The 27,266-nt window shown below is 41.0% G+C and overlaps 1 protein-coding gene across 1 annotated transcript in view; it reads right to left on the bottom strand.

Moving 5' to 3' along the window:
* The window catches only part of csmd2 (CUB and Sushi multiple domains 2), a 111,523-nt gene that overhangs the window by 40,837 nt on the left and 43,420 nt on the right, over positions 1–27,266 (bottom strand). Inside the window, exons 6-26 of the mRNA XM_089023129.1 lie at positions 22,159–22,271; positions 21,136–21,213; positions 19,656–19,743; positions 19,443–19,567; positions 17,609–17,730; positions 16,855–16,958; positions 16,515–16,627; positions 15,433–15,615; positions 14,795–14,985; positions 14,584–14,719; positions 12,291–12,485; positions 11,450–11,588; positions 9,688–9,875; positions 9,003–9,191; positions 8,043–8,159; positions 6,345–6,560; positions 6,020–6,208; positions 5,553–5,722; positions 5,282–5,438; positions 4,369–4,560; positions 3,340–3,466 (exon numbers count right to left, since the gene is read on the bottom strand). Coding sequence (XP_088879255.1) covers positions 3,340–3,466; positions 4,369–4,560; positions 5,282–5,438; positions 5,553–5,722; positions 6,020–6,208; positions 6,345–6,560; positions 8,043–8,159; positions 9,003–9,191; positions 9,688–9,875; positions 11,450–11,588; positions 12,291–12,485; positions 14,584–14,719; positions 14,795–14,985; positions 15,433–15,615; positions 16,515–16,627; positions 16,855–16,958; positions 17,609–17,730; positions 19,443–19,567; positions 19,656–19,743; positions 21,136–21,213; positions 22,159–22,271 — 3,132 coding nt within the window. The remainder of the gene's footprint in view (positions 1–3,339; positions 3,467–4,368; positions 4,561–5,281; positions 5,439–5,552; positions 5,723–6,019; positions 6,209–6,344; positions 6,561–8,042; positions 8,160–9,002; positions 9,192–9,687; positions 9,876–11,449; positions 11,589–12,290; positions 12,486–14,583; positions 14,720–14,794; positions 14,986–15,432; positions 15,616–16,514; positions 16,628–16,854; positions 16,959–17,608; positions 17,731–19,442; positions 19,568–19,655; positions 19,744–21,135; positions 21,214–22,158; positions 22,272–27,266) is intronic.

The following is a 27,266-nucleotide window of genomic DNA, read 5'->3' as shown; positions in this document are numbered from 1 at the left end:
ACAGCAGGGGCATCACGGGGCCGGCCGAGAAGGGACAGAAAGAAAAGAGGCAAGAGGAAGAGTGCGAAAAACCACTGGGAGAGCATTATAAGACGGACATAATAGGATGTGACATAATAGGAATGACATCATGTAAAGGATGGCAGGATATGACTATGTATAAGGAAGTCCAAAACGTAAACAAACGATGCAAAAAGATGTTTAAAGATGTTCGTATAGCGAATTATCCCAACATATTAGCAAATTACGCCAACTATTATTATTATTATTATTATTATTATTATTATTATTAAGGTCATCTCAATAGTCAGGAAATAAAACCTATTTCTGTTACTTATGCAGAACAATATGGAGACCCCCTCCACACACCCCGGGCAATCCTTAAAGAGCCGTGACGACAACAGAAACACCTCTCAGTATGAATGCAATGCAGTTTGAGCCCCATGAGGTACACCAAAACCAAATGAGGCGCATGTTAACGCCCTGAAGGAAGATCTGACAAAACTAGCTTCTGTATATTTGTCATCATAATGTCCCCCCAAAAAAAGCCCTCGATTACAGCCTAGTGCGAAATAAACAGATCATACAAAACGGCGATGCATGAAGATGAATCGGTGCGCAAACAAAGGTTATGTGTTTTAAAATAACAGCACACCAAAGGCTGCTGAAACTGCTTTTTTTTTTAATGTAATCACAAGCGGCAGATGCGACGGCTGTTTTGCAGTGTCACTCAAGCAGCTCCATTTAATTTTTCAGCCTCTTCACGAGTAAGACGTCGCTGTCAAAATATGTACTCTTTACTTTCACCAAAGACAGCTATCATCCAGCTGGATGTTCTGAGCCGGACACATGATTCGAGCGTGCATTTTTTTTTTTTTAAAAGTAGGCCAGTCTCGACTCGAGCACGGCGGATCCCGAACGGCCTTTTCTATCGCTTGTGGTCTTGAACGTGTGCAAAAAGATATTTGCCCAAAAAAATGGTTGTCAACATTTACTGCTCACGCCTACATAAAGCTCAGTTTTAGCTTTTTGTTGTAAGGATATATTTCACGTCAGTCTTAATGACAATGTCGACTCAAGTATCTGAAATAATGAGATGTGCTGGATTCCAGTAAAACAGTTTCGTTCTGGATGTGTAATGTTGATGCTCTTAAAAATCATCAGATCAAAAATGTCCAAAGTAGCAAACAAAACCATGGGTCAATGTCCCCAATGTGGGACTATTAAAGGCTTTCTGATTCTGATCATGATTAAAAAATAAATAAAAAGCATACACAAAAAGCATACAAATAAATAAAAAGCATACATACATTGATTACATTTAGCTATCCTCCTAGCTGACAACCGGGCTAGCTAGCTATTTGCTATTTATTAGCTATATATCTGGCGAGCTAGCTATCTACCTAGCTAGCTATTACCTATATGCTACCTAGCTGGCTAGCTAACTAGCTAGCTATTTGTTAGCTATCTATTGGCTAGCTAGCTAGCTTTCTATTGATTTGAGTTACTTTCAGGTTGGGTGAACGCTAGCGCGTGTGGCTGCCGCTGCTCACCCACAGAAAAACTTATCCTGTGACTGTAAAGTGACCTTGAGTGTTTTGAAAGGCGCTTATAAATGAAATGTATTATTATTATTATTATTATTATTATTAAAAAAACACATGTATGGCGTCATATGTTTACAAGCCTGTGTGACACCTCCAATTTAGATGTCAATATTTGCTGCGGACACGTGTCATTGGTTCCGCTATGGAGAAAAAGGCAACAGAGTTCTTAAATCAAAATATTTTGCCATCCCGTGTGCAAATCAGAGAATAAAAGAAAGTCGGAGTGATAAAGCTTTATAGGTCCGGGTTTTCTTCTTCTCTTCTCTACTTCTTAATGTGAAGGGAACAGGTCAATCAAGTGTCACCCGAAGGAGACCAGATAGGCCAGGATGCAATTTATTGGCGGCTCCAAGTGTTTTGTATTCATAATAGAGAAACAGAGGGAGAATTGAGAGCGGTCGGAATACTAAACAGTCCAAGCCGCTATGGCAAACTCTGTGGGGAGCCTGGCGAGGTATATGTGTGCAGATTATTAAACACAGGGCGATATACACGCCTGTGTGCACGCCGATGGAAAATAGAGAGATGCCAACGCAAAGACAACGTAATGCGTCGCAAAAGCTTGGCTTAGGTGAAAATGGCACGACCAAAGCTGTTAGACAAAAAAAAAAACATATTTCATATGCAGGAAGCCAAAATCGAATCTCTGCACGATGTCACTCGCTTTTTAAAAACATCCAATTAAGCTGTTAACTAACATCCTCTTCCTGTTAGTATTATTCCTTCTTTTAGGAAAAAACAGCAATTTTAGAAAAAAAATGTAAAAACTCCAATGACTCCCATACTAATATGCAGTTCTTAAAGGACAACCGACGTCTCCGGACAAGTTGTGTCCATAATTTGTAAAATGGCTTCAAATGACTTCTACTGAGCGTATTTTACAAAGATTCCACCGCATATAGCTATATTTTATGTTTTAAGACTCGCGCTGAATGTTCCGGAAGTCTTATTTTTGAGTTGGTGACGAGTCCTCACGTTACGTCACTGAAGGAACGCCCCTGACCAAAAAAAGGACACATTGTAGCAGTCCTTCCATCACGTCAATGCATTTTGCTTGTTTGGTCTGAAAACTTTGTGTTGCACCAAAAAGAGGCAGAAGAGGGCGACAAAGCTCCGTGTAAGGAATTAATCAGCATGTGGAAACGGGCTGATTAATACCTCAAAATGTCACGGAATAAATTATTTAATCGATTGCAAACATGTATGCTTTCCTCTTCAGAACTATTTGAATCATATTCATAACTGGATGAGTAACAAAAAAGCATATTCTCCAAATGTGAAGCCATTGTTTTGATTGTCACCACAAACAAACAAGGGAGCGGGACCTTCTGAAACTGGCCACTTCCGGGTTTATTTTTTTGCAGATATTGGACTCTTTAAGTCATTTTTATTGGTGTTATGCATTTCACTAAAAATATCATACTGCGTGTTTTGGGTATTTTAGATGCTACAACACGTTTTTCTGATGTCAGTTAGGAAACAAAAAAGTGATGTAGTTTGTCCTTTAAGTGAGCATCTAGATGGCAGCACTTAGATCACTAATGCCCAATGTATTCACACTCAAGGCCAGACTTTCATGATTTTATGACAGAGGCTGCGGACCGGAAGGAAATTGATCACGGGCCGCATTTGGCCCCCGGGCCGCACATTGGACTAGTGCCTTTTTGTACCTCAAACTCATAGCGAGTCCACAGAGAAAAAGAAACACAAAACAAAGAGCGTGTTTCCCAACCTTATTGTGCTTCCCGGCGCTGCCTCGATAGTCCACACGCACTGCAGGTTGTGTTCATACGGGGCTGGGTACCCTGGAGACAGAATCCGACCTGCGGGCTCATCCTTGATGGTGCCCCCACATTCCGCTAGGAAGAAGAAGAAAAAATATTGCATTTGTTCATAGTTCACATCCCACTCGCATATGTGAAGAAGAATTCCAAGTGTTGTTTCTCTGAGAGCATAATAGATCCTCCATACAACAATTGGAGACTGCAAAATGATCACAATTGCGACATCCGCGAGAATGGCTGCCTTTCCAGCAGCTACTGTATTTTGTTTTTCTACTTCCATTCCTTTCCTAACTTTGCTGCTGTGAAATGTTAATTTCTCCACTGCGAGACTAATAAAGGCAAATCCAATCCAATCAGAACAGGACAACTGCACACAAAAATGCAGCAGCAACTGAACACCGAAGGCCAGTCATAAAGTGACGGGCAGGCGAACAGAGAAATATACTTTTATGATAAATTGATATGTTGGTCCTTGACTCAATAAACAAATAAACAGATACACAAAAAAAGGAAGAAAGAAAGAAAGAAAGAAAGAAAGGAAGAAAGAAAGAAAGAAAGAAAGAAAGAAAGAAAATAAGAACGAAAGAAAATAAGAACAAAAGAAAGAAAGAAAAAAGAAAGAAAGAAATACACAATAATAACGAAATACACAAGTCAATCAATCAATAAATAAATAAATTAATTAATTAATGGGTGCATGCACGAACACACAAACAAATAAATAAATAAATACATACATACATAAATAAATAAATAAAAATGTGAACTGCCTGTGAAGCAAAATTCATGAAAAGAGATTACATGCGCCTACTCTGCATTCACAGTTTATTCCGAAGCCAGAAGGCACCAAATATTCAGTATTTTATAACCCTAAGCATGAAATGATAACCGGACCTTTGCCCGAGGATCACCAGCTACGCATATTGGTAAATAAATCCAAAGATTTCCGAGCAGAACGAATGAATGACATGACTCACCAACACAAAGTGGGAGGAGGCTGTCCCAGGCTCTCCTCTCCCCCCTCAGGCAAGTGAGCACCTCAGGGCCTTTCAGGGTGTAGCCGGGGTCACAGCTATACGACACGGTGCTCCCTGCAAAATGACCCTTGTCTTCTCGCTTGTAGCCATATTGGGGGAAGCCGGGATCTTCGCATTTCACCAGCTCAAAGCCTTTGGACGGGGAGCAAAAAAGTCAGACATGGAATGCAAGTGGGAAATGCGCTGCAGAATCATTCTGAAGAAATCATATTCCTTATTTCGAGCATTCAGAATCTTTCAAAATCCAAAGAGGATTTTGGGTTCCGCGCACCTGCGCAATCAGCATCAAGGTTTTGGGAATCAGTAGGAGAATTTACTACAAGATGGAAAGGATGGCTTGAGACAATGTGAGTGTGGGTGTGGTACTGAGAGCCAGCTACTTCCTGAAAGGATGTGGGGAGGCAGTGTGGTGTAGTTAACCCCTTCAAAATAAAATTGATCCAAAAAAAAGAGGACAAAGTCTCATCATAATCCCCAATGAACATGCGCTGAACAGGCATGGATCTGTCACGTACCTTAAATGCAAATAAACAAACACGAAAATAAACAAATAAATAAATCAATCAATCAAAGTCGCAAATAAATAAATAAATAAATAAATAAGGGGAAGATTCTGCTTGAATGCTTCCTTTCAAAACTGGAAACGAGTATTTTTAAGAAACCAACCAATGTTCAACCGCTGTTGACTAAAAAGTCGTCAAAGGTAAAAATGTAAATGAGTTCATTTGGTGTTTTTTTTTTTTTTTTTTTTGTTTTGCTTATATCACCAGAAAACTGAAGATGGCATTGAATGAGTTGTACTAAAAACCTCCCATGCTACATTTGGGTTAGCAAAAAAAAAATGGTGACTCACTGGTAAAGTGGAGCTCAAATCCTTTACTGATATTTTCAGTGTTGCTGATAAACTCTAACCACATAGAGCTGGAAGTGGAATTCAGGGTGGAGTCCAGCATTTCGTTGCCTGTAAACACTCCGAGTAGACGAGCCGAATTACTGCTGCCATCAAACACCTGAAAAGTGACGCGACAGGGGAGGAATATTGATGAAGATGATCGGCCGACAAGTAGGCTCACCCGCCTGTAAACGCACGGGGGGCGGGTGGAAAACTCTTTCCCATTGCTCACTTTGAGTTTGTCGTCCTCCTCCAGATGGAAATCTCGCGCTCGCAGTTGGATGCCTTTGCCCGCCTGCGTCTGGATGGAGTAGATGCACTCGTGGTTGTTGTCGTAGTAACCGGGGTAATTGGGGGAGAGAAGCACCCCTTGCGTGCCGGTCACGGAGGAACCGCATTCGGCTAGAGAGAAAGAGGGGCAACGGGGAAAGCGATGGGAGGGCGGAAAGGGTGAAGGTGTTGGGGAACGGGGAGTTGGAGAGAGCAGACGACATGTCAATCGCTATATGATTGTGAACCAGCGCACGCAATATCTATTTATTCTCTCATGCATGGGGATATGAGTGACGGTTGAAGCGGTGCGGGCAAATATCGTTGTGCTCAACGTTTGGAAACAAATTCAATGAATAAGTAATTTTGATACATGTGGGGGCTCTGACGATGGCGACAAAAGCTAAAATAAAGTATATGACCACCTACCAACACACCTTGGCAGAGGGGAGCTCCAGACCCGCCTCCGACCCCCTAAGCACACCACTCTGGCAGGACCATCCAGTCTATAACCTGGGAAGCAGGAAAATATGAGGGCATCTCCTACGCCGTACTGCAGGCCCTTCCTAGTACTGTAGGATGGGATTCCCGGATCTTCGCATGGTTCCAGATCATATTCTAGGTGTGGGGAGGTCACAAAAATAAACACAAATGAAATAAAAAGTAGTACCCGAGCCACTTCATCTGGTTCCTCTCGATGTGAGAGAGAACTGTTTCTGTTTGAAAACAGCCAAATCAAGAGACCCAAACTCACCAGAGAAGGTGATGTTGAAGCCCTCGTACGAAACGGAGAAGTCGGAGAGGAAGCGAATCTGAGCCGTAAAGTTCCCGAATAGTCCGGCGCTCAGATGCGGAGGCAAGGTGGAACCTGTCAATCTCCACAGGGGCTGCGAGAAGCTCCCGTTCTCCGTCACCAATAAGTGGTCGTGGGGGCTCTCCAGGTGGAAAGTGTGGAAGTTAAACTGGACGCCTGAAAATTTACGGGGATCAAAGGTCAGAGGTCATTCATTGATTTGGAGATTCATTGATTTTCTTTAAATTGATTTATTGATTTATCTATTTTGTTGTTAAAGTGATATATATTTATTATTTATTCATTTATTTATTTGTTTATTTGTATTTGTATTTATGCATTTATTTATTTGTTTAGGTCATTATTTATTTCGTTAGTTATTTATTTAGTGATATATTTAGTTAGTTAGAGGTACTCTTGGCTGCGTGGCAGTTTGGTTGTGACCAAAACATATTCATATGCTTTTTCTTATTCGGACAAATGTTGATGAACATCAGTTGTTTTCTTGAAAAATTAAGGCACAATCAAGGAAAAGTTTTATTTTTCATTTCCTCCCTCAATTTCCGGCTGCTAAGTTAAAGGACAACCGACACCACTTTTTTGTTTCCTAACTGACATCAGAAAAACGTTTTCTAGCATCTAAAATACCCAAACCACGCAGGATACTATTTTTAGTCAAATGCAAAACACCAATAAAAATGACGTACAGTGTCTAAAAACTACTTCAAATTGAAGTGGCCAGTTTCAGAAGGTCCCGCCCCCTTGATCGTGGTGTCACGCCAAGACGTCTTGCCTTGCTCCAGAATCAAAACAATGGCTTCAGATTCAGAGAAGATGCTTTCTTGTTACTCATCCAATTATGAATATGATTCAAATAGTTCTGAAGAGGAAAGCATAAATGTTTGCAATCGATTAAATAATTTATTCCGTGTCATATTGAGGCATCTGGACAGAAATGTAGCATCCAAAAAAATGCAAGATGGTGACAAAGCTCTGTGGAAATAGGCTGATTTGTCTCCTGGGAATTTTGCCATCAACACGGATCAACACGAAGTTTTCAGACCAAACCAAATACTGCAAAATGCATTGTGTGTCCTTTCTCGGTCAGTGGCGTTCCAGACGTGACGTCATGTCAGGCATCGTCACCAACTCAAAAAGAAGACTTCCTGAATATTCAGCGCGAGTCTTAAAACGTAAAATACAGTTATATGCAGTGGAATCTTTGTAAAATACGCTCAGTAGAAGTCATTTGAAGCCATTTTACAAATTATGGACACAACTTGTCCGAAGGCGTCGGTTGTCCTTTAAGTGTCATCTTGAGCAAAGTGTATAATTTCGCATTGTACAATTTTCACTAGCTGAGAATGTCAGGAGATTTTATATTGTATTCTTTTAAAAAGAAGATAAATACATAAAAGCCGCGAGCATGAGAAGGAAAAAAATGTCTGTCAATTTGACGCTCGCCCTGTTCCAACAGCGACATGACTGGTGAGCCTTCCCGCGGCGACGTAGCCCCAGGCCAGCCTATCAGTGCCGCTCTCATACATAATGACAGCTTGTTCGGCGACACATAAAGGCCACTTAGGATGGAAGGTAGATGACATTGTAAGCTAAATGGATTCAGGTTCCAAAATGTTGATGTGTAATTCGTCTGCTCACCTTTGCCGTGGGACGTTTCGATGATCCAAGTGCAGTTGAGGTTATGAGGGTAAAAGTCTGGGAAACCGGGAGACAGGATGGTGCCGTAGTTGCCCTGGATGTAACCCCCGCACAGGGCTGTTGTCAAAATGACGATGGGGACAAGGAAGAAAAATGAGAACACGATGGGTTGGGTGACAGATGGGCATAGAAATTGTATCACAAGCCTTGAATTAGTCAAGTTAGCAAAATTAAAAGAGGTAAAAAAGGCTTCCTTCATTTCAGAGATGTATGGCAACTGTAGAAGTAGCAATACATCAATAAATAAAAAATCAAATAAATCAAAAAATACTAAAACAAAGCAAGCAAAAATAAATGCATGCATAAATATATATATATATATAAATCAATGGTACTGTATATAAATAAATATAAATCAGTATTAGCTAAATAAATAAATAAATACCAACGCAATCAATTAAAAGTAAAAAAGTCAAAAAATACAACACCAAAACATTTATTATTAATAATATGTGCAAATAAATAAACAAACAAATAAACATAGAAATAAACCAATAATCAATAATAATAATCAGAAATTAACGAATAAATAAATAAATATGAACACAACTGCTCTGACTATTAATTAAAACTAACAAAGTTAAAAAATACAACACAAAAAAAAACATATTATCAATATTATGTGCAAATAAACAAACATAAATAAATACATAAATATACAAAATATACACACAAAATACACAAATAAATATATAGATAAATATACAAATAAATAAATAAACGGAATCTAAAAAAAAAATCAAGCATTTACAGTTCAAAAAAAACATAAATCAAGAAGCTCCTTGCGACCCGAAGCAAACACTTATGACAAATCACGGTGGAACTTTAAAAAAAAAATATTTCAGCTGAAACAACCTAAAGCGAACCGTCATGATCGTAAATCAACATTGCGAAGCATACCGTCGCAACTGGGCAATGGGCGACTCCACTGAAAATTGGGTTCGCATTCCAGAGGCTCCGGATCGCTGAGGGTGTACCCCGCGTCGCAGCTAAACGTCACCAGAGCGCCCACGTAGAAGTCGTTCCCGTGCCGCAGTCCGTTGACAGGGATGCCCGGGTCCACGCAGTGATCCGATTGTAGCTGCAAAGCTGCCGGACGGGGTGCAAGCAAGCCCAAAAATTTATGAGGAGACATGCCGGGAAAATTCCCTGAATTGCATTAGGTCAATCTTGGGGCAGAGAATATTTAAATGCTGCAGATTTTCTTGGGTGAGAGGGTGGCGGTGAGGAAGGAAGGGAAGTAGCACTGATTAATTATTTACGCAAGCATCCTTTTTCGACAAACCAATGAGAAGTTTTAGTCCTCTTTTCCACCCGGCAATGTTTTTGCACGAGTGGGGCTTAAAGTAAATTATTCATGTTTTGCAAAGATTTACCTACAGAGGAACTTGCAAAGGGATTATTGCTGCAAGCCCAACCAGAAGAAATGAAGAGAATATGGCGACTAAGTCTGAGAAGAGAATATTTGGCTGATCTATCATGTATTTCCCCTAATTCTCAACTTCTGACAGTTCACCCGTCTTGCACCTAATTCTCAGAGAGGCGTCGGCGCTTCATCTGCAAGTTCAACAATCTGAGCTCTTACTTTCGTAGCGTATCCGGAATCCGATATCAGAGTGGCTCTTGTCGGTGGAGAAGAGGAGATACAAAAAGCTGGAGGTGCTGATGAGGAACTGAGGAACTTGAGTGCCCTGGTAACTTCCAATCAGTGGTGAAGAGGGAAAACGGCCATCTCGGACCTCCAGGACGTCGTAGTTGACCTCAGTGCGGAACCTGAGGGTGAGGAAATGGATTTTACAGTGCTTTTCGGGGATATTATTCTCACCCTCTGTGAGTCATTGGATAGGGTCGCCGTCAAGGTGTGGAGAGGAGTGGCGTTAGCAAATAAATAAATAAATAATAAAATAAAATAATAATCATAAATAACAAAGTGAGTCTTCATGGCACGATGCTATACGGATTGTTTTTTGAGCATTTTTGGCCACTCCATTCATTAGGGAAAAGACTGCATGAATATGCCAGCACAGTTTTTGATTTGATTGTGCTTTTACGCGCTTGCAATGGGCAGAATTTTCACAGCCCCCGATTTGTTCAGCGGAAAGGTCAGTACTGTATGTGGAACTGTCGCGGCTTGGAATTGAAGTGGATTTACGTGGGGGAGGAAATGTGAGACAATCTGTTTTCGTCAATAGTTACGACAGCTTTGTGTTTGCTTTCAACATTTAACTTGTAGCAGACATGTAATTTTCAACATGATGTCCCTGATCCACTGGTGACAAGGTCGCTTTGACCCTTTCCTCTTTCATCTAGAACTGCTTCATACAGCAAAGAGGGTGCAGAAAGTTCTTAAGATTGAATGATTGTCCGGGTCTTTGTGTTGTTATTTATTTATTTTTGTTCTTTTGACTTCAATATGGCGCTGCGAGAGTGGCTGCCTGTACAGCTGCTCCTGTATTTTGTTTTTCTACTTCTTCCCTTCCTCTTACTTTTCATAACTTTGCTGTTGACAAATGTCAATTACTCCACTATGAAACTAATATAGGTTAATCCAATCCAATCCTATACGTTTCATTTTTGAGATGAATTTTCATTGCAATTGTCAGTTGTATATTTCCACACGCACAACAAGTCGAATGATTCACAATCTACAGATTTGTTTGAAGGAATTTGGCATCTTTCCCCCGACTGTATTTTCGCGACACTGCGCACGTTCCGGGCTTGCCTCCCTGCCTTTCGCCAGCCGAGGCACTTCATCTTCAAAAGACCCGAATAAATTGCTGTGACTCGGAGCTGTGTTATCTAAATGAAGTGTTTTGTGATATTTTATTGATGCGACATAAAAATGATAGACGAACAAACATTTATGTTGCATTCATTTTTCATGGCATGCTATCAAGGCAAGGGTTGAGGATATGAGGATGAAGCCTTGGTGAAACGCTAATGTTGCGTTTTATCCCACCCCCAAAAACCTCGTCTCTTCCTGACACCCCCGTCACTGTCTCTCACTCGAGCACACAACCATCGAAGCGGATTACATTCTGCCATCTTTCCCATGTCCCCTGACAGACACGTGCATTGAAAATGCACGCACAACGACTTCTCGACGAGCTTCTTTTGTGAGAAACGTGAGCTCTTGTTAGCGCAAGAATGCGGCAAATTCTTCCGGGATAGAGTATCATATAAAGGGATCAAATACTTATGAGGGCTGATTCGATAAAACATGTCATCTTTGTCGTTTGTTACATGTTAATGTTCATTGCAGGGCTAACATCGATATGAGAATACGAAATCATGCAAAACGAACAGTCCGAAAAAAAACTATGTATATATTTCAATGGGTGACTCACTTGTCGAAAATGATCTTGATGGGATAACCCGGAGGAGCTTCAATGATCCATTCGCAGTTAAGAGCCTCCTTATAAAGTTCTGGCCAGCCGGGAGACAGGATGATCCCAGTGGGAGCCTTCAGCTCTCCTCCGCAGGGGGCTACGAGAAAGTAGGACGAGATGGAGATGGAATTTGCCACGTCTTGGCTGCATGACTGACATCTGACGGGCTACTTGCATCAAGGCCTCGCTCATTCCAATTGTTTTTTTCCCGGCAAATGTCAAATGGTGACCGTTCAATTCGAGGTGAACGATTTCCCCAGTGGGGGCCCGCAAGGCCTTCTCTGCTGGCCTAAAAATATCTGAGTCACAGACTAATTAATTATATTTTGTCCATAAATTATTTTTAAAACATTCTACATTGTCTTTCAGCTTCCGTTGAATAGTTTTCCCCTGTTGCGCTGCTTCTAGACGTGTGTTTTTGAATTTAACTCATTTTATCGGCACCAATACAAGAAAAAAACCCCAAACAAATTCCAAAATGCAGATCGATGTCATATTTTCATTTCCTGAATACATTTGTGAGTAGCAGTGAGAGTTAAGAAAGGTCGGTCAGTTATTTACTGGTTGATAGTACCCTCTTGTGGTAGTAAATCACACCACACCTTTTTCAGTCTGGATTGATTAAAACAAGGCACGACTGAAGGCCTAGCAATGAAATCTACGGCCCACCACTGGATTTCCTCCAGGACAAAGACCCGACCGCACGTGTGAATCCTGGATAGGTTGTGTGTGTTCAATTTCACCTTATAAACTACAACAAATAAAATGGTCGAAACACCCCAACGTTAATTGTCCTCACCTTCGCATCGCGGAACAGCGTTGTCCCAAACCACGTTGCCGTCCTTGAGGATACAGGATATGGTTTGGGAGCCGTGAGTCTTCACAAATCCCTCCTCGCAAAGGAATGAGATGGAACTTCCCAGTTGAAGGCTTTCACCAAATCGCTTCCCATTCACCGGGACTCCCGGGTCGGGGCATTCGTTGTGGCGAAATGCTACAATAACGTACGGAGGAGAAGAAGAAGGTCAAATGTAAATGACATCAAGGTTGCATTTTTGAATGAAGCACAAGAATCGGTCCCATCCCGGAACAAAGACCTGCTTGCCGTGATGTTCTGAAATAAATCCAATCGAGACACAAAAGCGGTCACGGCAGTCTCAAGCAAGAAAATCCAAGCGATGCATCACCTGCGCTACTTTCACATGTCCTCTTAGCCAGACTTGCAGCTTGGTGACAAGGAGGTGTTGATGGATCCCCCGCATGGATCCATTGAACCCCAAACCCGGGTGTGAAGCCACACGTCATCCATCATGCTGTTATTTATTATCGCAGCCAAAATGGGCTCAATACAGTTTGGCGCTTACTTAATTAACGTGAATGATGGGATACGCAGGGGAGGTGGTGGCGGTGGGGGGTTGTATTATCCTCCGGAATGACGCCTGCAATTTCAATTGACAGCTCCTTTGTTTGTTATACAGTCAAACCTGGGTTTTTGACTCCGTTCCAGAAACCTGTTTGAAAACCAAAACATTTCCCATAATAATAAATGTACCATATTTTCCGGTGTATAAGGCGCATCGGAGTATACGGCTCACCCTCAATGAATGGTGTACTGTCAAACATTTTCCATATACCTATAAGGTGAACCGTACTATAAGGCGCACCTTCAATGGATGAAAAAAAGTTTTATAAATATAGTAAAGTCTCGTTATATCGATATCGGATATATCGATAGTCCCGGTTATATTGATACTATTTCTATGCACGCACGGAGAAAATTACATGCAAACAGGGTCGGATATATCGATAGTCCCGGTTATATCGATATTTTTTCGGACTCCCTTGAATATCGATATAACGAGACTTTACTGTATATTATCTGGAACATTTTTATCTGGAAATATCGAAACGTTTTCCTAAATATAAGGCACATTATAATCTACAGTAGAAGATGGGGGTACACACGACCTTTTTACCAGGGGAAAATGGAGTCGTTGCCTGCTCATTCTAGTTTGGAGACTTGTTGTGGCTCAATATTACTTCACATAAAAGGCGCACCTGCGTATAAGGCGCATCTTTTGAAAAAATTCAAGGCTGTTGGGTGTGCCTTATACACTGAAAAATACGGTAATCAATGTCTGCTTTTTTGATTTGGAAGGCTACACGAGGATAACGCGTTGGTGACAATAAGATGTGACACAAGGTAGTGTATGTATAAGGAAGCAGAGGGGAGTCGAGTGGTCCATTCAGGTGCGCCCAGTTTGGTCGAGAACCCATTTTCGGTTGTAAATCGAGGCATAAAAAAAAAAAAAATGTTGAAAAGCGAATTGATCAAAAAGTGAGACATTCAAAAACTGAGGTTTGACTGTATATTCACAACGATATCCTTATAATGCACGAGTTACCGTGTGCTTTTCACAATACAGTTTCTTTACATGTTGACGTCAGTAAAAAAAATCCCAATTTCCTAAAGATTATGATTTGGATTTGTTCGGTTTACATAAACCAATGCAGATGCTTATTCGTCCATTAGTTGAAAGTGTTAAAAAGAGAGACCCTAACCCAAATGATAAACCACAATCCAACATTACAGATAAGATCACGTCTGTCTTACTTTCAAGACTTGTGTGGAGACATTTCGTATCTGCAATGACTTCAAATATCCTGCCAAAAAATAAATAAATAAAAAGGCACTACATTACAGTATAACCCGTGAAATAGGTTTACCGACACGTACCAAAGCCACCCGACAACCCGGAATAGAATATAATGAGCGCTGCTGCAATGTGTTTGTCAGCTCAGACTGCGTTGCTCTTTGTTCTCGATTTATTTAGAACTGAAGCCTCTGTATCGACAAAAAAATAACATAAAATACAGTGTGTTTGTCATTTTCTCTGAGTCTCTTGCAGTGCGAGTGTGCAAAGACTCAGAGGGTTTAGTGGGAGATAGGTGGCTCATTGTTGGGTGCGTTTGATTTATGAGCTTCATTTGCAACGGCAAGGATGGCATCTCGGAAAAAAAAAAAAAAAAAAAACGTCAAGTCGGGCGTTCTGGTAAAAGCACAAATAGGGTTTATCACCTCCGATACTTACTTGTAAAAGTGATGTTAAAACCTCGGTTGGTGTACGTGTGGTCCGTCAAGAATTCCAAGCGGGCGACGTGGGCACTGGTGGTTATGGGAGGCGGGAGAACGTCTCCGGAGAACGTGCCCAGGATGGGAGACTCGGCCTAGGAACATAAAAATATTAAAACAAAAAAAGGCCGGCAGATTGAAATGGTCAAATGTTGAGAAATTGGAGGTACCTTCCCGCCATCTTTAATGGAGAGGAAGTCAAATTGCTTCTCCATGCTCAAATCGTTGAAAGCCAAATTAATTCGACTTTCCGGATTGGTGATGATCAGCCAAACACAGTGCATGTTGTTGCCATATTCTTGCGGGTAGTTTGGAGACAGCAGCACCCCGGAGGGTGTGGTGAAGTTGAAGAAACAGGAAACTGCACACAAAATATTCAGCGGGTGAAGAAGAAGAAAAAAAAAGGATCGAATCAAATAAACGGGAGGCTGTAAAAAGTAATTATATTAGTGAGATATATTCTATTCAGTCCATCGTCGATGCAGCATTAAGGAGGTAACGGGACAGGAATAAAAGAAGAATCATTACAGAGTCCAACGAGCTGGAAAACCGTTGATCTTCATTCAATGAGCGCAACGAAGGTCGTTTGCTAAAATAGAATGTTATTTCACATCCATTTTCCCAACCATTCAATTAGCATGTGAGGAAATTCGATACATTATTTGAGTGCTGATGAGGTCTTATTTTGCCACTGTCGTGTGTCAATCACAAAAAATAATAACATATATTCATCCCCAAAGTGAACCGCGTGTTTATTTATTGATCTTGATAACACTGATTGTCATTAATGCTAATCCGAATCACTTACAAACGCAGCTGGGTTTCTTGGCCGACCATTGGTTGTTCTTTTGGCAGGTAATGTTCTTCTTTCCAACCAGCTCGAAGGCGGGTAAACACTCAAAGTACAGCCTGTCCCCGTGACGGAAACCCGTCCCTTCTCTTTTCCCATAAGCGGGGATGCCGGGGTCACCGCAGCTTCCTTGGTCAATTTCTGTCGGGGGGGGGGGGGATACATGGCAGATGACAAGTTATAAAATAAGGTCCATCTAAAACAGTGGGTGTGCAAATTTTGCAAAGGGGGCTCAGATTTAGCGTCGGGGGCAAATTTGGTGGATGTTCATTACAATTAATTGATTTTAGCGAGCTATTCTGTGTTTCACTTTTGCTTTTTTATTTTCATTTTAAGCTGTAATAAGCATCACAAGCAGCAGGCATTACTGATTTTATTACGGAGGCTGTGGGCCGGGTGAAAATTGACCACGGCCGCATTTGGCACCTGGGCCGGACTTTGAACATAGCTGGAATAGAAGCATGGCAGCAGTCAAGTGCTTTTTGCAAACATCCAGTACTAAATTTGATTGGCAGCCAAACAAATTGAAATGTGACAAAGTCCATCGGATTCGACGCAAAAATATTGCATAACCAATGCAAACCGAAAATACATGTTTGATATCTTGGATCGGTGAGGTATTCACGTGTGTACTGCAATGACTATCAGTAAATTGTATTGATTCGGGTTTAAAAAGAAGTCAGGATGCAAATTAGATTTCCGAGTGGAAAAAATTCAAAGCACATCTTCCCACTTCATTAAGCAGAACTCATTGTTTTAATTACATTTGCTTTCTGCACACTGTTCCACTTTCCGGGTTATTTTTAATAGTGAAAAAAAAAACAAACATCCATGGGCCAGGGAGACAAGTCGCAACGCGGCTAAAGGTAAAAGCAATTTCAGATAGCAACCGACTCTTCAACACGAGCACTTTCCGACCTTGATCACCCTTGGCTGATGAGGGATTGAGCTTAATTCATTTACCTGCGACGATAACCACATGACAAGGCCGACATAGGCTGGTCAACGTAACAGATGCAAACTTTTTTAAAAGCCCTTACCTTCAAAAGAGACCTTGAAGCCCAGAGAGCCACTGGTATCATCTGTTTTGAAATTGAGCCACATGTGGTGACTGGTACTGACCACAAGGTCTGGAGTGCTGGTACCTGACAAACTAAAAAATGTTCTTTGTCACCCGACACGACAAATCAAAACGCGCAGTCGAAAAGGCAACAATCGTCTTTGACGTAAGCAAGAAGAACAAGACGAGAACTCATCCAAGACACCAAACCCTGACAGAAGTAAAGGCTCAACAATAACATTCGACGCGGAATATGACACAATATGTATCTAAGGACGTATGCACAGATGTCAGAAAAGCAACTCAGAGGTGTCACTCACACATGAAAGATGGTCTTCTGGTCCCCCACTATGTCGCCATCGCCCACTGTCAGCGTGTCATAGCCACGTTCCAGGTCAAAATCCTCAAACGTTAGCTTGATCACCTAAGACAACATTGAGAAATCTGATGAGAGCACTTGAAATAACAGATGCCGGATCAAACAAATGTGACAGATGCCTTTGCGTCGGTCACCCCATCCCCTTCCCCCTCTTACGATCTTTCCATTAACTCCATCTGGCCTCTATCGGTCTCTCGCCGAGCTTCCTTCAACCATTTGCCCTTTAAAACGACTCCACGAATCATTAATCAAAGCATCTTTTGTTCGGCGTACACCACTTTGGAGTACAGGCCTTTAAGGTGGTATGAACAGCGAATACCCTGAACATGCACAAAGCATTACTATTCTATTTACTTAGATATTAAAAAAACAATAGAATATAAGACAAATACTATGAGAGACTGATCATCAAGGGAAAAGTCCCTATCCCCTCTGAGCCTCTGCTTAGTTCTTGCGACCTCGGAACGTGTCTCGCCCGCAAACCAGAAGGCATCAAGGAATTTGCGCATGGGTGGAGGAGCTTAGAGATGCATCAGGCCAGATTAAGATTTGAAAACAAATAAGATGTTGAACATTACTCTACAATGTAGAAGGACACAGAGTTGTATGCTCCCTCTTACAAGTACCAGTTAACGCGAGTGGCAACATTCGGGAGCAACTGGAGACGCTTAGCGGATTCTTTAATTGAGTCTGACCTTTGATGTGTCTGTCGCAGTGATAACCCAAGTGCAGTTAGCATTGTTGTCGTATTGGACTGGGTAGTTTGGAGACGTCATGACACCGCTGGGTCCTCTTAACTGACCTCCGCACATTGGAGCTAAAACAGAGAAACCATTTGGATCACCGACATTCTGAGCACACTCAGCGTTTGTTGACGCGCAAAAACTGCAGTGATTCGCATTAGATGAGAAATCCTCCATGTTTGTGACACTTCTTGATCAAAGCCTGGCCGTCGATCAGGTTAACGCTTCGCTTCCGTCGTTGGTGGTTAAGCCTCTGGGGCACATTTCTAAATTGGATTCTTTCCAATCGTATGAGGACATCAATATATCTGGTTTTATAGGTTATGTTGAATCAGTTTCAAATGGACTCTCTCTATTTAGTAATTCTTTAATGTCCAATCTGTGATATATATTGATTCATTGATTATATATATCGCAGATGACAAATCTATACATTCTTACTGATATTAAATATGGGATGAACAAAATCGGTAAAGTACAGGAAATTCAGTGTCTCTTTATCGGTCCCTGGTCAATGAAAATCCACACAGCCATGCCAAAGAGTCGGCCGTGATTTATGATCACAATCATAACTTTGAGAAATAAAACTTTATGAAAGCTGCGAGACTCCCATATATAACGTCAGACACAAGTAAGACAGAATGGACTTTCAAGGTTTTGCACCACTAGAAATAAAGTTGGTTATTCTTTTTTAAAAGAAAAAAAAATGTTATTTCAGGTACTTTGCACAAAGTATATGGCGGTCGTAGATAAAGAACCATAAAAACCATTAGCTTACTTCGAAGAAGACAGAATGAAAGCCGTCTTAGGTAGAGAAAAAAAACAATTGTTGAGCAGATCAGACCAGGTTGCAAATCTCCTGTTTTGCAATGAAAGCACATCAAGGGACTTGGGGCATTTATTTCCCGATGTGGAACATTGGTGACAAACACAATGGTAAGAAACCCAAAATAACGTTGACGCCAAATCAATCAGTTTGGACAACAATAGGTGGAAACTTTCAAGCGGCCCGTCCTCCAAAGGACAATGTGACTTTTGTTATCAAAGCCCTGAGGTGGCGATCTACATGGTCGAGCTGTTGAACATCCTTTCAAATTAAAGCAGAATTTCAATGAGCGCTTGGAGGGAAGTGTGTGCGTATCTGTGCGTATGGGTGTGTGTATACTTCAGAATGCCTGAAATTATTTACAAGCAAAGCTTAGAAAAGCCGCGGCGAGGTAATTAGTAACAATTTTTCTGACCTTCAAGATGACCCCTACAAAGATAAATAGTACTGAGGAAGGGAACAGTCTGTGGCAAAAATAAATAAATAAATAAATATATAAATAAATACATTGACAAATTAAAAATAAAATAAAAACGTACATACATACACAAAAAATAGACAAATATAAATAAATATAAATGAACATTATTTGAGCGAATGAAAATTATTGTCTTCAATTATTCCCGACTGATTCAATGTGTGTGTGTGTGTGTGTGTGTGTGTGTGTGTGTGTGTGTGTGTGTGTGTGTGTGTGTGTGTGTGTGTGTGTGTGTGTGTGTGTGTGTGTGTGTGTGCGTGTGTGCGTGTGTGAATATGAAAGGGCAACCGTGCCGATAATATCGGGCATGCATATTATTGTCCTTAGCCATATCTATTTGTGATATATTCCATAACAGACTGGCACCAGCGCGCTCAAGTCAGGCAACCTTCGTCACCGAGATGACGATTACCCGCTGAGCATATTGTGGTGGCGTCCATTTCGGCGACGCCAACATGCGCGGGCGTAGCGTAAACACTTGCCTCTGCAGATGGGCCTCTCGTCACTCCAGCCCACGTAGCTGTCAGTCACTCGGAGACAACTGATGCTCTTGGAGCCTTGCAGCTCGTAACCTTCGTCGCAGGAGAAATGCACCGTGGCTCCTCGCCTACGATGGGACGTGGTGGCAACGTTTAAATTCTCGATATTCAAGGCGTAGAGTAGCAATCTTTTGTTGTTGTTGTCTTTATTTTTACCGAAAGTCTGAGCCTTTTCTTTTGCCTCGATCTGGGATGCCAGGGTCCGGACACATGTTGTGTCCTTGTGCCACACCCATTTGATATACTGTATTCACAGAAGAGGGGTGGGGGGGGGATTATTGAATTTAGTTAAAGGACAACCGACATCTGCGGACAAGTTGTGTCCATAATTTGTAAAATGGCTTCAAATGACTTCTACTGAGCGTATTTTACAAAGATTCCACCGCATATAACTATATATTACGTTTTAAGACTCGCGCTGAATATTCAGGAAGTCTTGTTTTTGAGTTGGTGACGAGTCCGTACGTGATGTCACGAAAGGACCGCCCCTGACCGTAAAAAAAGACGCATTGTGGCGGTCCGTCCATCACGCCAATGTATTTTGCTGTACTTGTTTGGTCTGGGGACCTCATGTTGCACCCAAAAGCCACCAGAAGGCCAGAAGAGGGCGTCCAAGTGCCATATAAGGAAATTATCAGCCTGTGGTAATGGAGGTGGCCACAGCAGGTCACCATTTTATGCCTCTTTTTTTGGATGAGAGATTTACACCCAGTGTTGCCTCAAAATGGCACAAATAAATGTAATCGATTGTAAACATGTATGCTTTACTCTTCAGAACTATTTGGATCATATTCATAACTGGATGTGTAACAAGAAAGCATATTCTCCGAATCTGAAGCTATTGTTTTGATTCACTAGCAATGCAAGACACGAACTGGGGTCGGGACTTTCTGAAAATACCCAATTCGCAGCTCAATTTTTTGCAGATTTTGGACACTTTAAGTCATTTTTATTGGTGTTTTGCATTTGACTAAAAATATACTGCATGTTTTGGGTATTTTAGATGCTATAAAACATTTTTCTGATGTCAGTTAGGAAACAAAAAAGTGACGTCGGTTGTCCTCTAAACTGTATGACATTGCAAAAATGTTTCAATACATGCAACATCTCACCCTGTAGATTTGACAATGACAATTTGGCTTCATTCACTGGCATTCACAAATGTATTCATATTTCAAAATATGATAGAGAGCGCCATTCCTGAATTTGTTTGTTTTTTTTCCTGTTTGGGTGCCGATTAAGTGCTGGCTATGGCCTCTGGAAAAGCATTTCCCTTTTTTCCATGTTAGCGCTTAGTTCCAGCTTCAGCTGATGTTAAAGCACTATATCAACCAATATGGATGTATTGCATTGCATTTTGGACAGCCACCCCCATTTCAAGCCCAGATAACACTTGACCCATGTAATTTAAGAATTAACTCTTTTTTTCTGATGAAAGAAGAGAGTCTAAGGTTTCTTACGCTACATTGAATGTTTATGTAGTCGTAAAACTCACTATTCTGTGGATCCTTGAATTCGAGTGACAATGACAAAAACCCTGGCACTGGAGTGAACACGTTTTTGCACGTCTGGTAGTGAATGAGTGAATATATATATTTTTTTGTAGTAAACCGGAAAAATGACTTGATTGACTTACACACGGATATCTTGCTGTAGTTGTCTTTGCTCGGTAACATCTTAACCCCGCGAGATTTCAGCTCAGTCATCTTCTTTACTGGAGAGGAAAAACACATCATATTTTTCTTTTTGGATTGGAACATTTGAATCACCATGTTTTACAGACGATGAGGCGCGCAAAAAAAATGAAAATATTAATAACAATAGTAATAATAATACATTTCATTTATAAGCGCCTTTCAAAACTCTCAAGGTCACTTTATAATAACAGGATAAGTTTTTCTGTGGGTGAGCAACGGTAGCCACACGCGCCAGCGTACGCTCAACCTGGAAGTAACTCAGATAGAAACATAAATATAGATACAGATAGCTATTTTATGATAAGTATGCACGAGTGAGAGTGACTGGATTTGGGCATCCACATGAAACATACAATCGCTATGCAATAGTGATGTAATAGTAATGATAAAATCGGTTTAAATTTAAAACGTGAAGAAGGATGCAACAACGACGCAAAGAGATTGAAAATGAATGAAACTAAATGAAAATAAAAAAGCAATATATTTTTCACATAATGAAAAAAATAAAATACAATCTTCTCAATCAAGCTAGCAGATTTTCCTCTGTTGGGCTTGGCGTCGTTTTCTCCGTTTGGTGTCGTCTTAAGAGTGGAACAAAATGAACAGTGAGGTCATTAATATTTTATTTCCCCAGTGACGCAGTTGCGCTCGGTAGTTGGTCGCCCTCTTATATTACGAATCATCTTTCCATGCAAAGTCCACAGGTTGAGATTTGACATTCAAAGCTCGTCGCCGCCGAGTGTCCAAAAATTGGACGATTACGTCCTCCACCCCGCAGGGTAACGGCTGTAAATTTCATCGCGACCCGTAATGAAATTTCACCTCTGTGTCAATTCCTCCACAAGTGAATGTTTTTGCGGATGATTTGCCGAATGCGTTTCTTCATAAGGGGGACGTCAACGAAATCAATGCACATCTAAGCGGACGCCGGGAGACATTTGATGAGGTTCATATGGTTCTACCTTGATAGTGAGCGCTGAAACCTTTCAGCTTGTGGTTGCCGTCGGATGTGAAATGCAGACGGAGCCAGTTCTTTCTGCTGATGATGGGGGAGGGAAGGTTTGGCCCGGTGAACCTGGATGGAAGGAAGACAGAACGGATCTGAGTATGATGAGGATGAGAGCCTTTGAGCTTGCAGACGTGAATAGACGGTACGCAGCAGATGCACACGTGAATTTCAAGCGCAAAAAAAGTGATCAGGGGAACGTTCTGAGAACAACTTTTTTTCATTTCACTTCTTTTTCATTGATTGATTAACCTCAAGAAACAATCACTTCCATGTGTTATTGGTCTTAAGTGCTTTTTTGAGGGAAGAGTGGGAAGTTAACTGAATTGAAAATATGGCGTAGAGCGCCATTCACAAATTTGTTCAGATTTGGTTTTTCTTGCTAGGGTGTTGATTGAGCGCTGGCCAGACATCTGGCAATGTTTTTTTTTTCCTTTCCACAAGGGGGCAGCATTTGCCTCTTTTCCATGTTAGCGCTTTGTTGTTGTTGTTGTAAAGGTGTTATAATAATAATACATTTCATTTATAAGCGCCTTTCAAAACCCTCAAAGACACAGTCACAATATATATGAACAAATGTAAATGTAAATTTCTCCACTGTGAGACTAATAAAGGCATATCCAATCCAATCCAATCCAATCCAAATATGTATGTATTGCATTGTATTTTGGACATCTACTCTCATTTCGAGCTCATATAAGTCCAGACCCATATAATTTAGGAATTAACTATTTTTTTTCTGTTGAAAGAAGAAAGTCTAAGGTTTTTTACGCTGCATTGAATGTTGATGTAGTCCGAGAACTCAATCTTCTGTGGCTCCTGCAATTTGAGTGAAAATAACAAAAACCTGGGCACTGGTATGGACACATTTGGCAGTGAATGCATTAGTGTGGAGCAGCTTGGTGAAGGTCTTCTGAAGGATACCGTGGCTCTGTCTTTTCTATGGTTCCAATGCAACTTCCTGTATGATTGTCTTGAGAGTACGGTGTCCAATCCATTTTTTCCCCCCCTTCGGCCCAGCGCTCCACTGGCTGAAAGACGTCTTTAATGATTTTGAGTCCAATTAAATGGCTTTTGGTCAAGGCAAGGTGAAAAAGGATGATTTTTTTTGATGGAAAGGGGATATGGGCTGGATTCCATGATGGGCTAAGAGTACTTTGGAAACGACAAGCTAACATGTTCTCCATTTCGAGAGTTGATTGGTTTGATAATAGGTTTGGTTCCTTTTCCGACGGTCAAAGAAGGCCAAGTGGTACCTACTACTGAAACGTGAAAGCGTCTCTGAAATACCGTGAATGTCTTTCGTCTGCGACCTTGGTCCAATGTCCTTTTTTTTCTCCTTGCATCACATCATATTTTTTTCGTCATCTGTTCTGTATTCGAATCACTCGGGCATCCAATGGGTGGAGTTGGGGTGTCCGAATTGAAGCGGCTCAGGCAACAGGATCAAAGGTGTTCACCCACTTTTTTTTAGGGTATGACTGCAACTTAATGAAAACAGCTCATGTTCACACGTGGGTGTTTCCATGTTTCGTTAGGCGCAAGATCGTTCTGCCAGCAAATAGTCATTGCGAATGCTTTTGGAGATCAAGGCTAAATCTGCTCAGTATGCAAGTGGGGTTGGAAAAAAAAGGGGGGGGGGGTCACGGTGACTTTAGCACCAAGCTCGCTCAACTTTTTGGCATTTTAATAATTAGCATGACAGCAAAAGACAGGATAATCCCAATAAAGTATACAGTATAGAGCAGGCGGAGACACTGAAGTGGCCGTACGCTTGATAGACAGGAAATATCCCTTCAGGGAAAGTAATCAGTGTGAAAGTCTGGCATGGCAGTAGCAGAATGTTAGCTTTGACCTTCAGACATAACGAAAAATAAAAATGCACCGAGCACCAGGGGCTTTAAAGCTGTAAAACCGCTCCAAACAACTCAACGGCGAATACTTTCCAATGAGCTCTTGAAGCTGGACAAAAAACCATCAAGCGCTCAAAGTTCTGGCCTTCAGGGCGGTAAAGTTTCACACAAGGTAGTTTGAAACGTCATCAGGGTGATATGGTCCCCGGCTCCAAACAAACAGCATATGCCCACTTCTATTTTAAAAGCTCCAAGTCTCATTTAAAGGCAGTTTGCCGGCCCCGGCAGGGTGACTTCATGTCATAGGAAGTGTTTTTGGGTGCCTCTTGTGGACTCATTTTCTGCTGTCACTGAACGTGTAATAAGGACACTGATTGAAATATAATTTAATATGTGTTTAACATTTAGTAAATCGAGTACAGTAAGCATTAAAACCTGTGGCTGTTGCTGTGGCGATTCCTTGAAGGGAAAAGCCGAAAGGAAAAGAAGAGTTTATATATATATATATATATAAATTGATATTAATAATAGTTGTTTTTAACACTGGAATAAATAAATGAATCCATAAATAAACAAATTAATAAATAAATAATATAATATTACAATAAATAAATAAACACATAAATATTGTATGTATTTATTATCTTTAAAATTATTTTGTTGATTTAACCACTTATTTCCAGTCAAATATTACATTTTAAAATAAATTAGAGATTTTAACACAACATTTGAAGGATTAAAAAAAAACACAACCACAACATTCAACATAGTGGACCAGCCTTCCTACAAGCCACCATTTTTTTTACCCAATGCATTGTTTTCATTGATATTGTATTGTGCAACGTTGAACAAATGCCATTTTCATGGATTGATTGCTGCACCCTCATCAGCGTATCTAACTGACGGCTTATCAAGAACAAACACAAACGGTGAGCGACCAAAGTGGCGCGCAATGAAAACATCGCGCAAAGCAACACAAACAAAGGCGAGCACATTGCGGGGATCAAAGTGACCATTAAAAAAGGGTTCAAGGTTAACGCTGTGTTGAAAGTGTATAGATAAAGCTTTCATCAGTTCACGCGTTTCATTTCACGCACGCCGCTGCTTGGATAGTCGGCAGGGACCATTTTTTTTGGGGGGGCGTTATCAGATGAAAGCGTGTCAACAAAAGTCGATGGGGCATTTGGTTGTTTGCTGTAAAATGACAAAAAAACGGGTTGATGTAATCTAGGCAGTATGCGTAAATGTCAACATATTCCAGAGGCATCGGAATGAGCCATGGTATGTTTTTGTTTTTTATTTGCTTTGAGCATCATAAAAGGAAGGACATCAGATTTGCTATTCGTCAATCACGTAATCGGCTACTTTAATACCTGCCCTACTATCGGTATAGCTGTAAATGGAACCATTATTTAGAAAATAAATAATCCGCTGCATCCAGATGAGGGGGGGGGGGTTGGCACTCAACTACCTGGATTTCATGTGCCAGAATTCAATAAATGATAAGTGAGAAAAACAATATCATTACAGAAAAAATACCAATACTAGTGAATCACAGCATAATCAATAAACGTGATATAAATCAAATCGCTACACAACAATTGTGATTTAAATCCAATCAGTAGCTAGGTGAATCCATCGCCCCGCCCCCGTTTGCCACATTGACAAACAAACTGTATACCAAGTCAGGCAGACAATAAAGCCATTAGGGAAAATATTTTACTGGACTAACAAATCAAATGAGAAGTTTGGTTCCTCTCAAACTTGTCAAGCGTAATAAACGAAGTATTAATAGAGCCATAATGGCCGCCGATTATCAAGAGCGCGCCTGTTGTCGAGAGCGGCTGCCGTTGAGTTCTGCACCTGCCAGAAATATACGAGGATCTTTTTAAAAAATCATTTTTGGAAGTTCCTGCGATCATTAAACGTGTCCATGATTTAACAACATCCCATTAGCCACAGTAACTTACTGACATTCATAAAACTAAATGGCATATAAAAACTGTTGCCATGCAATATGCTCATGTGCACTTTTTGTAATGGACAAATAGTGCAGAGTCAGAAGTTTCCCTTTTAAAGAATAAGCTCCTGACAAGGAAGCCAAGACATTAAACCGGGAGAACAATACATAAAAGGTCAAAATAACGCATGGAGAAAGTTAATTAACTTTGGGCGGGAGTCTTGGGTGGGGGGAGTCATAGCCACCAGTCAAACCATCAACGTTTGTTTTGCAACGCCATAACTCATCCCGCACGTTTCATCAAGGAAACAAGATGCTGGCCGTAATCTGCAAGCTGTGTGAAAATTACTGTAGTTGTCATCGATTCCCGGACGCTTTTATGACCTGAAAGTGCTTATAATTGAACATTTTTTCCCTCTGGAAAGTCATAATTTGGTGATTGATATGGGACACGGCCGACGAGCTTTGGTTGTCTTTGAAATACTCGCTAGCCTACAAATACTTCTTGAAGCTAAACGGATAAAAATGATATCAACAGGTCCGCTTCCGACAGCAATGTTCGATGCGTTGAAGTAATTTATGCGATGTAGTCACTGTCGTACGGCAAGTCGGATTTCTTCACTGGGACCCAAGGGGATTTTTAACACTCTTTAAATCATATCGGTTAGCTTCAATGAGCGCCTCGCAGATGCTAAGACGACAAGTTGCTCAGAAAAACTGATGTGATTTTATGCCGGCTGCAACGCAGGCGCATTTTACCTACGGAAAAGAAATCAGATGCTTTTGCCGGCCTATTGTTTGGAATGTCTGTCCATCAAGCGGCTGCGGAATTAGTCGCTAACCGGCTAGCAATTGGCGCCAAATTTGAGAATATATGGACGGGATGGCCGATTTAAAAACTCCGAAATATAAATCAAAAAACAAACTTGATCATTCATTTGAGTGTTTTACAGCCCGGAGCAGTGTTTTCTAAACTTTCAGATGGAATCAAAGCTAGATTTGATTCATCATAAAATGGTGTCATTACTTTTATTTATCTTCAAATGTTTTGTCTTTTTTTGTTTTTCTGTTATGTCGTTGTCAAAGTCCTTCTTATTTATGATTAATAAATGTTAGGGAAGTACGTGATTCAAAAGTTAAAAGCAGATCGCGGTGGGACCAGTTGTAGTCCGCTATCGCTATTGCTAGCGGACATTTCGTGCAATTCAGCTGCCACCGATTTCATTGAGCGTTGCGGGAGGACTCTTGCTA

The sequence above is a fragment of the Hippocampus bargibanti genome, linkage group LG20, assembly GCF_051943395.1.
Source record: "Hippocampus bargibanti isolate YZ-2025 linkage group LG20, ASM5194339v1, whole genome shotgun sequence".
Taxonomy (NCBI): domain Eukaryota; kingdom Metazoa; phylum Chordata; class Actinopteri; order Syngnathiformes; family Syngnathidae; genus Hippocampus; species Hippocampus bargibanti.
Note: the sequence above shows the minus strand (reverse complement) of the source record. Positions and strands in the feature narration are given on the sequence as shown.